Source organism: Homalodisca vitripennis, chromosome 7, assembly GCF_021130785.1.
Source record: "Homalodisca vitripennis isolate AUS2020 chromosome 7, UT_GWSS_2.1, whole genome shotgun sequence".
NCBI lineage: Eukaryota > Metazoa > Arthropoda > Insecta > Hemiptera > Cicadellidae > Homalodisca > Homalodisca vitripennis.
Genome location: NC_060213.1, coordinates 134,294,795 through 134,308,771, shown reverse-complemented (window position 1 = coordinate 134,308,771; position 13,977 = coordinate 134,294,795). Strand labels below are relative to the sequence as shown.

Here is a 13,977-nt window from a genome sequence, read left to right as displayed (position 1 = left end):
GGGTGAATTTCCCTAATTCACAAAAACACGCTATAGTCCACCCTCTCTACAAGAGAGGAGCTAGGAACGTTTGTAGTAACTTCAGACCTATTTCGCTGGTTACAACCTTTTCTAAGATATTTGAAAGAATATTTCTGGACAGATTGTTGTCTTTTCTGGCGAGAAACGGAGTTCTCTCTGCAAGTCAGTTTGGTTTCATTAAAGGAAAATCAACCACTGACGCAGTTGACTCTGTTATTTAATTTTTGACACAGGCTCTGGACTCGGGCAATTCAGCTATGGGATTGTTTTTCGACTTGACCAAGGCCTTTGATATGGTTTAATCATAAAATTTTGCAAAAAAAAATTCACTTACTTGGCATTAGAGGTGTATCGTACTGTTGGATTTCATCTTACCTGCGTGGGAAGGACGCAATCAGTTCAGCTTCCTTTTTTGGACAGCTATAGCTGTCAAAGAACAGCCTCGTCAAAACCATGTGAGGTAATAAGAGGAGTCCCGCAGGGTTCAGTACTGGGACCAATCCTGTTTCCTCTTGTTTGTGAAATGACCTCCCAAATTGCATTTCTGGTCCCAATGCCAAAATTTGTCTTTTTGCAGACGATACATCCCTCACAGTGAAAGCCCCAAACCACTTGGACCTCATGACTCTGGCTTCTGAAGAAGCACACAAAATATCCCAGTGGTTTCAGCATAACCAGCTCGTAGTAAATAACGAGAAAACTCAAATGATCCATTTTTCTATCAGAAGTTCTCAGAATTTGGAGCAAATTCCATTCCACTTGGGGGATGAAGAGATTTCATCATGGTAAGTCGCTAAAGTTTCTAGGCGTTTCAGATTGACAATAAATTAAGCTTCCACGATTCATATTGAGCTCGTTTGTAGGAAAACTAAAGCTCGGGGATTTTTTGTTATTAGAAACCTGTCAAAGTTTGCTGATACCAGAGTGACCTTGGCTGCTTACTATGGGCTTATCTACCCCTTTCTCACATTTGCTGTAGTCATTTGGGGATGTGAAAAGTGTGTACGTACAAAATTCGTTTTTAAACTCCAGAAAAGGGCGTTGAGAGAGCGGTTTTTGGGAAACCGTGTAGAACTTCTTGTAGGTCGCTTTTTAGGGAGGCAAAGGTTTCTAACATTCCCATCGATTTATATCTTGTATAGTAGAGAATTTATAGCATGACCGGTGACTTCGAGATGCGCCGTAGGCAAAGACGGAACTAAAGTGGTGGGGGGTGGAGTGGCTCAGTCTGTTGCCGTATTTAGCCGTGTGAACTTCGGTCTCCAGTCCTTCTATACGTGCCGCCCAAAAAACATTCGATTGTGCCAATTCACGAGTTGTAATACAATTTGTGAATTAATTGCGTTGTGCTCATTACGTTTTAAGTGAAGAGTTTGAGATGGAATCATAATGTAAAAAGTAAAATTGGAGGTAGAAAGGTTATACACGGCCAAGCAAGAGAAGTGCTTCCCATTTTATGAAACGGGAAGCAGAAACCAACACACTTATAAATTTGAAGAAAGTTCAAACAGCGTGTCGTAGAGGCAACTGGAATTTCTGAAAGTACGCTGAGACGAATTTTGGAGGAAAAAAAATAAGTCCAATTGGCAATTCTTTTAGTACGCCCAACAAAGTAAGAAAACGCAAACATACTAAAAGTAATCTGGACAATTTTGATTTTGGGTGTAGTTCGAAGAACAATAAATAATTTTCATCGACAACGGGGTTTTGTTATGTTAACTATTGCGTGTGGATCGCTGGCGTTATTGTTATTTTAAGTATATATCATTAAATTAACTTGATACAAGTTGGTAGATAAAACTGAGGTTTTTCTTATTCTACTGTGTATATTGACAAATTAGTTTTAACAGTTTTAAATTAATTTAGCAGCTAGGCTATGTCAGTTGAAAATTTTGTAGTGTGTATAATTGTATCTACTATCGTAAATCCTGAAGCTTACACGGTTAGTATAATGATAAATTGAATTTTTAAATAGCTAACAAAGCGTAACAATTACAATTCTGAACTGTTGTCGTCGTTGGAGATCAAGAAATAATATAAATTCCTACCCTTTCCTAATTTATGAGAACCCTTTCTTACCACCAGGTATCTCTACTGCGAACTCATTAAGAAGGGTGAGCTATGAACACAATTTCGGTAGAACATAGTCATTGTTAAGATCACGTACATACGGTCCCAATATTTCCAAGATTTCCTGTATTGAATTCCCCATCATAAAAGTCCGTCGCCGTAACTTCAAAAGAGTCTAGAAATGTTCAAATATTCTCAAGGTCTCCTATATTAAAATTTCTCATCATAAAAGACCACCGTGGTAAGAACATAAGGGTCTAGAAATGTTGGCAAACACTACAATATTCGGCTCCCGCCCCCACTATGAGCCGGGAGCCGAAAACTCTCAGTAGGGTTTAGTAGCACCGTATTCACTCCCCTACTTTAGATTGTGCCCCCACGCGCTCAACTCCTCCACTCCTCACGCGCATCCCACCGGTCATGCTATAACTTTCCCTAGAGTACTGCGTGACATTTGTTCACAAAAACCTCCACCTTTTCAAATCTCAAAATCCCCTACATCGTCACAATCTACGTCACTCCAATATGATTACCATTCATGCCCATAGAACAAGTTTTTTTTGAAAGACATTTATTAACCAGCGGCATTAAACTATATAATGCACTCACAGTCTATGAAAACAAAACAAGTCCTTCTTTTGAGAGGGAGGTCTAGCGGCATTTGGTACAGCGGGCTTACTACAGTGTCAGGGACTTTGTCGAGTGCTCTGGTCAGACTAGCTTATATTAAGCTTTATGTTTAGACTAGCCACCTATGTAAGCTTTAGTTTGATTTATTTTAGCAAACTTTAGTTGCTGTTTAAATTAATCTGACGTTTTTATATTTAATTTTATTGGGCTATTCTGAAAATAACTTAATGTAATTAACTATTACATAATATTGTTGACGCTATTTTGCAGTGTTCTACTGTCTGACAATAAAAGAATTTCTGATTTCTGATTTCTACTTTTAATTCCAGTTTTATCTGAATTTTGTTGGTGCCATTGGTACACTTTAGTTTCCAGTTTTATCTGAATTTGGGTGGTGCGATTGGTCCACTTTTCTTTCCAATTTTATCTGATATTATTATATTCATTCTGTCCTACTATGATTATAGGCACATTTGGACAATTGTAATAGGACAGATCAAGTTATGCAACCACACTTTTCAAAGTAGAAGCTTCTTTTATTGCTCATTAAATTGTTCATGGAATTGTTTCATGAAAACTTTAATCCTGCATGAAACTGGTGATTCCTTGTTTCGAGATCACACTAAGGGTAATTGTAAAAATACAAGTATCGATATTTAATACCGCGGCGTTGAGGTTTATACTAGAAAGAAGACTGTTATAAATAATACATTATTATTGAATATAACCTTAACTTACAACAGACACTGTATGTTTTGCTTTTACGATCGTCAAATGCTAAAGTGTCTTAGTCCGATCATTGTACGATAATCCGAATTCGACCTTGGGGAGTGGGTTTCAAAACAACCTACGTTCAAATCCTATATGTTCCTTTTCACTTTTCATGAGAGGCCCTAACTTTATGTTCTACATCTTCCCCTTATTCTGTTTGATAACGTCAAAGGATCTCGTAAATATTTCATGGGAACTTGCTAAATACAAAGCTAAAAAAGTGACCTGCCTTGAGAAGTGATAAACAGGAACCTATGATACTTACATTAAGGTTCATTCTTATAACTGGCCGGACTGCTTGCAAGGACAGGATCGCTCAGCGGTCAACCATCCAAGCAGCATCCACGCTCGGCGCTGCTTGATCTAGTTATCTTGCGATAACCGTTGTACCCACTACACTGCGCCATTGGCTATATAGGTATAGACACTGCGTTTAATCTTATTGAATAACACGTTTTAAATTCAAATAAAAAATGTTCCAAGTCACCATGTAGGATTGACCAGCCAAAGAGAATATTTCGAGCACATATATTAGTATGAACATGTTCTTAATCTCTATAATTAGATCGTAATCTACACATTAAAGGCGTGTTCTTAAAAAGTCGACGGAATATTTTCAGAGGATGGTGGACTCCAGGGACAAAATAAAATCGTGCCGTGTAAAAGTGAGCGTAGCGAGTTGACAGGTCGTGCCACACGCGCACACACGCGCAATAATTGCCACGCGTCATGGCGACATCGTGTCCACTCCCCGCATTTAATTAACCGCCGGACCAGATCGCTTGTTCCGCGGAAAAGTGGCAACGCCGCACTGCGCTTATTGAGACGTCGCTGCCCATTAACGCCGGGCCGGCGCTTGTTTGACGCCGCCAACCTCTGGGCATTCATTAACTCCTGATCTGGATCTAGGCGAAGAAATGTAGAAGCCGTTGCAGAAGAATGAGTTGCCGACACGGCCGTGTTCAAGCCTCGTGTTAGTAATTAATTAGACAACTAATGCATCGTATAAACGCGTTTACGAGTGACCAGAACCACGTTGAACTAATTCCTGTTTATTCCTCTTTGTAAAAAAATATTAATGTTAAGATTCCTGCTGGTTATAATCAGAGATTCCCACGTTATTTCTGTAGTCCGGATTTTATTAGACAAGACAGCCACTAACCTTCGTCCAAGTACATCCAAGTCAGTGTAGACAATATTTTAAAGATATAAATAATGGAATATAAAAATTGCAAACTTTACAGTACCGTTATTAGCCTACAGACAAATAAAATCAAATTTGAGAGTGCCGATTGGCGAGCGGTCTCAGACGTTGAACTTTGAGCCTGAAGTCAGAGGTAGCGCAGGTTCGAATCCTGTCTGTGACCGTTGCACTTTTTGTATCACTACAATCGATCTTTTACTGTATCGACTCTCCCCTTATTCTGATGGATACGAATTCGCAGTGGCCCATGAGGACGGGCAAAATAAGGCTTAAAAGGGGATCGGCTTCCCCTTTTTCATAAAAAATATTTTTTTAAAATACTTATTTGAGATCATAATTCAATTGAGTTTATTAATACTTGTATAAGGTACTCACTTTAAAAATGAATGTTAAGTTATATTGTATAATAATGCTATTTTATATATCTGTGCAAGCCTATTAAATTTGAACTCGAAAGTGTTATTAACAAAAAAGTGTTTTAGTTTCAGGCTTTACTGCATAACATGTGATTGTATAGATTCCAATGTATAGTACATTTTCCATACCGACTGGTTTCGTATGAAATAGGTTTGTCACTGGCTAAATTATGATCGTTTGATATTTGAAATATTATTCGTTGTTAGTCTTTAATTAAATTTAGTTTTTCTTTACAGTGGAGACAATCTTTCAAAACGCAATTTTTAAAATAGCGTTACATGATTAATATCTAAATTTTGCGTAAATAATTCGAATTTACGTATTTCTTTTTTCGTACTTGCCTGATGATTTCCTTATTGCTACAGCATATAACAAAATTAGAAAGAACAAAGCTCCATTACAAAGCTTTTAATAAAACATTATTCTCAAATAAATAATGGTCCTCTTAAAATACATAATATTAGTTAATTTAGTGGGAAATAATTCAATATGTGATTTATAATTAAATTTCTACATTGGACAACTCTAAATTGATTTCATTTTAAAAGTTACGTTTTGTGGAAATTAGTTGTGTTGTATTAATCAAACTGTACGTTCTAGTTGAAACACAAACAGTAGTTTCGAGCTCGTTGTAATCTTTCTGAAGTTATCGCAATTGACCAAATTATTAATGCTAACACAACCTTACTTACTTACTTACTCCCTCGGCGCTACAACCCTCCATGGGTCTTGGCCTGGTGAATCAGTAGTCTCCATTGGGGTCTGTCCTCGACGACCTCTCTCCAATTTCTTGCTCCAATCTTTCTTAGGTCAGCAACCACATCGTCTCTCCATCTCATCCGAGGTCTTCCCTTGGGCCTTGTATTAGCAGGAGTCCACTCAGCAACCTTCTTCACGACTCTGTTGTCGTTCATTCTCGTCAGATGTCCGAGCCACCTAATTCTTTGGGCCTTAATGAAGCGTACAATATCCTCACCGCTCAAAAAATCAAGCAGGTCCTGATTTTTTCGCCTCCTCCATGTTCCTTGTCTTAATTCAGGACCGTAAATTCTTCTTAAAATCTTTCTTTCAAATATTCTCAATCTATTTATGTCCTGTTTGGTGAGTGTCCACGCTTCGCAACCATAAACTACAACAGGCCTGATTACAGTTTTATAAATTCTCAGTTTGGCCTCTTTATGAAGAATAAGAATGTTGGAGCTGAAAAGTTTCTTAAATGCAAAGTAACATCGGCCTCCCGCAGCTATCCTTGTGTTAATTTCTTCAGTCACGCTGTTGTTTGCAGTTAGAGTTGATCCAAGGTATTTAAAATTTACTAAATAATTCAGTGTCCGTCAAAGGTAAAAGGACAACAGCATAATAATTCATATACTGTACTACTTAAAGTATAAAATAGCTCATGAAAAACAAAATGTTTTGACACAAATTAGACCTCTCTATCTGTAATACAGCGGATCCTACAGTATTTTTTTTCTGTTTGTAAAAACACCTTAAAAATATTTAAATAATATACAAATGTAGAACGCATAAAACTAGACTAATGGTGTTAGGCATATGAATAGGCCTTAAGGAAATGTTACTTAAGGAATGTTTAGTTGGTGTCAAAAAATGATTGTGAGAATTCTTGTCATGGGGTTCAATTAGATTCTTTTTACATGTTTTCAATTAAAAGTTTCTAATATTATAAAGTACCTAGTTTCAAAATTTAAGTCATTATAGTGTATGAACACTTTTCAGCCTTTTAGATCTGCTTAAAACAGCTGTTGTCACTATTTATTCTATGAACATCTGTCAAATCTTCGTTTATACTGTTTTTAAGTTAAGTGGAAAATTTCAAAACACATTCACGTTTCAGATTTGATAGACAATTTTTAGATTTTTTGCAACAGCTAGATATTTCCTAACTAATACATAGTCTACTCATATGCCTAAAACCATTTTATTTCATTTTTTATTCGTTCTATTTTTTACACTATTTTTAAGCCGTTTTGTGTCAAACAACTTTATTTCTCATGGGCTATATGATAATACCATGAGATAATTAAATTTAGCAAATGTTTGAGTAGTATAGTATATGTATTAGTATTTTGCTAGTGTCCTTCTTATACTTTTTATACTCATTTATTATTTTAAAAGAGATTCTTAGCAATGGTTGTGTAAACGGTAACTGCGCAACAGTCCGTTATCGCAAACCCTGCCCTAGGATGAACGCGATCGCCAGTTAATGAATGCCCAGAGGTTGGCCGCGTTAAACAAGCGCCGGGCCGGCGTTAATGGGCAGCGACGTCTCAATAAGCGCAGTGCGGCGTTGCCACTTTTCCGCGGAACAGCCGATCTGGCCGGCCGGTTAATTAAACGCGGGGAGTGGACACGATGTCCTCATGACATGTGGCAATTATTGAGTGTGCGTGTGAGCGTGTGTGTGCGTGCGCGCGTGTGGCACGAACTGTCAACTGTCTAGCGAACTCGAGGCTGCCCTGCCGGCTGCGAAATCTTCAAATAGCATTCATTGACCCCCTCGCCCGTGAGGATTGTAAAACGATACGATTGGAAGACGTGTTAGTTCCTGGGCAATTCATAATGTCACTCGGAACTAGGTCAATGTCTGTTTTGTTTCCAGCGATAATTAAGTGTACATGAAGGCATAAAAGACACACAAAGGCTAATAAAAATGAATGAACAATTTTACCAAATTGAAAAACGCTCCCAATATTTGAGAATTATAATTGACCAAAACTCAAAATGGACTGAGCATATTATTTCTTAATGGGACGAGTATCTCTGTATAAATAAAATCAAACGTATTTCTAGAATTTACAAAAACACGTAATAAATTTTTTACACGTAATTAGTCCCATATGGACCACAGACGTTTGTGCGTCTATTTCTTGGTGATGTGCATAACGGTATTATAACAAGTATCACATTGACCATAATAAAAGAATTTGAATGAAAATAATAACTGTACTATAAAACTAAAATAAAAATAACCCACTGTAATGTATTACCCTAACGTTATTTAAGAGCTAAATTAGGGTTATTTTGGATATATTAAGAATAATCGGGCGATATCGCTCAAAACGGCTACCAGCCCTTCACTATTAAAATTGTGTTACACGTCCTTTGTAAACACAATATTGATATATGTCCACTACTAAAATTGTGTTACACGTCCTTCGTAAACACAATATTGATAATATGTCCACTACTAAAATTGTGTTACACATCCTACATAGAAACATTATTGGTGTATGTCTACTATTAACATTGTATTACACGTCTTTCGTAGACACAATATTGATATATGTCCACTACTAACATTGTGTTACACGTCCTTCGTAGACACTATATTGATGATATGTCCACTACTAACATTGTGTTACACGTCCTACATAGAAACTATATTGATATATGTCCACTACTAACATTGTGTTACACGTCCTTCGTAGACACAATATTGATAATATGTCCACTACTAACATTGTGTTACACGTCCTACATAGAAACTATATTGATATATGTCCACTACTAACATTGTGTTACACGTCCTACATAGAAACTATATTGATATATGTCTACTATTAAAATTGTGTTACACGTCCTCAATAGAAACATGATTGTGATATGGCTATTAAAATTGTGTTACACATCCTTTGTAGACACAGTATTGATATATGTCCACTACTGACATTGTGTTACACGTCCTACATAGAAACTATATTGATATATGTCTACTATTAAAATTGTGTTACACGTCCTCAATAGAAACATGATTGAGATATGGCTATCAATTGTGTTACAGGTAGACAAGATTGATATATGTCCTCTATTAAAATTGTGTTACACATCCTTTGTAGACGCAATATGAATATATGCCCACTACTAAAATTGTGTTACTCGTCTTTAATAGAAAAAATATTGAGAAATGGGTATTTAAATTGTGTTACACGTCCTTCATAGAAGCAAGATTGATGTAGTATGTCCTCTATTAAAATTGTGTTATACGTCCTTTTGTAGACGCAATATTGGCATATGTCCACTACTAAAATTGTGTTACACGTACTTCATAGAAACAATATTGAGATATGGCTATTAAAATTGTGTTACACGTCCTACATAGAATCTATATTGATATATGTCTACTATTAAAATTGTGTTTACACGTCCTAAATAGAAAAATAATTGAGATATGGCCACTATTTAAATTGGGGTTATTTTATTTGTACGAATGTTTCTTAAGGTAATGTTTTGAACTGTCTCTATCCATCCTTCACGTTTACTACCACATCCTTCAACTGCTCCTAAATATGTTTTATTTTCCAGGACACAACAACAACTCAGAATACTCGCAGCTGGACTCTAAGTCCTACCAGTGGTTTGGCGCCACAGTCCGCAGCTCGGGCGAGGACGGAGTCATAGTGGTGAGTAGCAGGATGTCACAGATTATATTCAAACATAATATATTGTGTAGACTAGCTGTTACCCGCGGCTTCTCACCTATGTAATACGATGGAGTCCTATCAAATTTTACAAACGTAAGTAGGCATACATCAGATATTACTTAAGTTATTCTTACCTGAGGAAGATAATAGATTTCGATCTTCGAAACGTTGTGTTATACGGTTTGTAACTTATAATAATGGGAAATATCTGACACCCTATTATCCTTTGAAACCTTCCATAGTCGATAACAAACTTTATATGAAGAATTATTTAATGGTGACCAGTATTGCACGTTTAGGTGCATTTCTGGTTCAAATTAATTATATTTCTAACGTCATATCTGAGTTTGCTTTGTTACTCGGATCAAGAAAATACAAAACACAGATCTCGGAAACCTACTTTATAGTAAAACGGCATTTAATTCTAGCCCTTGTCATATACTTCCGGTTTAAGAGCTTTTTTTCTATATACACATATGTGTACATATTTACACATACATTTATATACATACATATATACACATATACATATATGTATAAGCAGTATAATATTGTAAATTTTTATACTGATTATATTTATCGGAAAAAAATGGTACACAGAGAACGTGTTTCAAACAATTTTATAATGGCATTTTTATAGAATTATTCTGTTTATGATTAGATATAAAGTCATGTTTTATTTACTATGTAAGTATTTTAGTTGCGCACTTAAAGTTTTGAACCATGAGATGTTTGCAGATTCCTGTTTCTGGCATATAAAAGTAATGTATCATTCATTCACATCCAAACTATAAGACTGCATTATAATATTATTATAACAGTAAAATTGTAATAACATTAATTAAACAAGTGAAGTAAAGTAAAGATGTCTTATTTTACCGGGCGAAGTTAGGACTAAGAAGCCCTTTCTAACACTTAACCTGGGGACCAATGGCTTAAAGGTGACTTCCGAACCACCACCAATGGCCGGGCAAGCGGGCTGCTTGCAAGGACAGGATCGCTCAGCGGTCAACCATACATACAAGCAGCAGCCACTCTCGACAATGGTGGTTGTTATTAACGCTGTTCTAATAGCATATTTTCCATTGAATCATCTGCCCATGAATTATTCGTATTGTTCTTACTGAAATTGACATTAAAGATGAATTTAGTGAAGAGTCTACAAAAGATTGGTTCTGAAAAATATAGTGTTTTTTCTTTAGTTTGGAATAAATCGTTACGATGATGAGATCTATTTCGCACAGGTTAGGATTAATCATGACATAGTGATGAAAAGTCAACTTTGTATCTCTTACGCCAAACTTTGTTTGGTTATGATCGTAGTGTTCCAACTAACCCTGATGGAACGAATTGATTTCGCGAATTTGGGGAAACACTAGTGTCTGATGTCAAACAGAAGGCGGCTCGAATCGTCGCATCAACAGAGTAGCATGCGTGAATGACGTGTATCACTAAGATCGGTCGCCGCGGTCGCTGAAATAGTTTTGGCACTCTCGAACTCACACACACTCTGAGTCATCCAAGGCCTTTCGCTTGGCCAACTCTTATCCCTGGAAAAGTGTGTCACTTTGAACCGTTCAGCCAACCATTATTGGTAGTGCCAGTCTTGTAGTTTTGTGTAAATATCTGTGTGTCACTTCGACCCATTCATCCAAACATTATTGGTAGGGCCAGTCTTGTAGTTTTGTGTAAATATCTGTGTGTCACTTCGACCCATTCATCCAAACATTATTGGTAGGGCCAGTCTTGTAGTTTTGTGTAAATATCTGTGTGTCACTTCGACCCATTCATCCAAACATTATTGGTAGTGCCAGTCTTGTAGTTTTGTGTAAATATCTGTGTGTCACTTCGACCCATTCATCCAAACATTATTGGTAGGGCCAGTCTTGTAGTTTGAGTAAATATAAGTTTGTAACTTTACCCATTCAATCAACCATTTTTGGTAGGGCGAGTCATGTAGTTTATGTAAATATCAGTGTGTAACTTTAACCCATTCAGCCAATAATTTTTGGAGGTTCCAAAAATGAACGTTTCAATTGATTGAATGAATGTTTGATTTCTACTACAAAGACATAAAATACAATTTTATTTTATGGCACATTAAATGGAAATAAATATTAGTAAACAGCCTTTCGGAATTTTATATTTTACCGGTCAGTACTATCCTGAGGATTATTTTATGTTCGGTGATGACATGCGTTGATGGCCGGAGGTATTACTGTCTTTCCATTCAACTTTTAGTTCCTTTTACAGTTAGATTAAAATATCCGGGAAGCGTAAAAGGTACTGGCGTTGAATTCACAGATTAATCCGTAAAACAAGAAAATATCGATTGGTATACGTATAACAGAGAAGATCCACAGGAACATTTGAACATTTAGAATCAATTCTTTGTTTGAAGGTTATTTTTGACGATGGAAGGATTGTGAAGGAAACAGGATTTTTTCCGGACCTTTGCCATCGTTCAGTGAAACAATATATCAGTAACTCTACGTTTCGAGATCTGCAATCTGATCATTTCACTGAAGCGTTTCACTTAAAGCGTTTCACTGAACGATGGCAAACGTCCGGAAAAATCCTGTTTCCTTCACAATCCTTCCATCGTCAAAAGTTTTGTATTAAGTGCATGTCTTTAGAGTTAGTGAAGTTGACAAACAACATGTAGGTTGTGATTCCTGACTTAGGCGTGCCACAACGCTTTAGTAAGATTTGTTTATTTTAACCTAGTTTGTAATTATGTATTAGGTTAGTTCTTTACCTGAAGAAGAGATCAAATTGCAGATCTCGAAACGTAGTGTTACTGTTTTCTTGTTTCACTGAACGATGGCAAACGTCCGGAAAAATCCTGTTTCCTTCACAATCCTTCCATCGTCAAAAGTTTTGTATTAAGTGCATGTCTTTAGAGTTAGTAATGTTGACAAAACAACATGTAGATTGTGATTCCTGACTTAGGCGTGCCACAAACGCCTTTAGTAAGATTTGTTTATTTTAACCTAGTTTGTAATTATGTATTAGGTTAGTTCTTTACCTGAAGAAGAGATCAGATTGCAGATTTCGAAACGTAGTGTTACTGTTTTCTTGTTCACTGAACGATGGCAAATGTCCGGAAAAATCCTGTTTCCTTCATTTAGAATCAAAAACCAAACACCACCAGAGAAGCTGTAAGCCTACCACAAAGCAGTTTACAGTCTGTTGCGCCTAGTTTACAGATGATGGCCATAGTGTTTTGGACTTTTCAAAGAAATGGCAAACTGTTTACAAACAGTTTACAAATTGTTTCTTAGAACACTGCTTCCGTTTGCGATTGCGTCAAAATTACATTTCTGTCTGAGATGTTGCCAGATGTTTAAGTATGCCTCACGTGTGCTTTGTACTTTGATGTTATCTTTTGAGAACTTCTTCCGAGCACGAAGTGCTCTAAGTTCATCTTTTAAAATGCGTTCAAACACCAAACTTTTAAAGCGTGAATCTTTTAGAAAATGTGGTACTCAGACATAACGTCTTGTTAAAATAATTTATTAAATAAATACCGTCGATTGAAACCCTTGATGTATTTTCTTCAGCCCAACCAAATTTGAAATTACGAAGAGCGAAATGGTTGTCTGCGCCAAGAGCACGCGTGCGAAATGAGCATATTTAATTTTTCAATTAGCTTGCTGTAAATATTTCCAAAGTCATATTTAGTCTTTTGACAAGGCGATAAGTTTGAACGTGAAAAATGTTTTACCAAGTATTTTTTGAAGTCCTTTTTTATGGATGCTAAATATTAAGTGCTATTTTTCTCCACTATCCATACTTCAGAGAAAGTTTCCTAAAAATTATTGATACCATGATTGACCTATGTAGCTAACTAACATTGCAGCCAAAATTAACACTCTAATTAAGTAAGTCCAGAGCCTAAAAAAATCTTTCTGGGTGTTTTAAATTCAAACTTTTGGAACTATTGGGATGGATGAGTAAAGTAAAAAGATTTTCTGAAGTATTAAAGTTTATTTGGTGACCATATATATAATGATATTTTTAGTAACTGTAAATAGACTGTTAGATTTTGATGCTGCAGATCAGATTAGGTCTACGTCACTGCGTTTGCAAAACTCGCTCTTTAGTTTTTTTTTATACTATAAGTTTTCAAATAATACAAGCAATAAATTATTTTAACGACTGTAGACAAACTACACTTAGTATTCTTCCTGAGTTGTAGTGGGATAAAAGTAAACAAACTGTGCTCTGAGCATTTTTCAAATTCGCAATGTTTCAATTGTGTACCTGATGAGACAATGAGACTACCACTTCACCTATTTATACGTGTCTCTGATGTCGAAGCGATGTAAATTTTTCGTTTTGAGCTTCTTCGTCGTCGACTTTCTTTGGATCTCTTCAGACGAACATGACTCCAAATTCCAGGAGAGACAGGTCTGAGAC

The 13,977-nt window shown here is 36.3% G+C and overlaps 1 protein-coding gene across 2 annotated transcripts in view; it reads left to right on the top strand.

Annotated features, from left to right (window-relative positions):
• Positions 1-13,977, top strand: part of LOC124366358 (integrin alpha-PS2) — a 312,546-nt gene that overhangs the window by 135,862 nt on the left and 162,707 nt on the right. For both annotated transcript variants that reach the window (XM_046822855.1, XM_046822853.1), the window contains exon 4: positions 9,437-9,534. In XM_046822855.1, the coding sequence (XP_046678811.1) occupies positions 9,437-9,534 (98 nt within the window). The remainder of the gene's footprint in view (positions 1-9,436; positions 9,535-13,977) is intronic.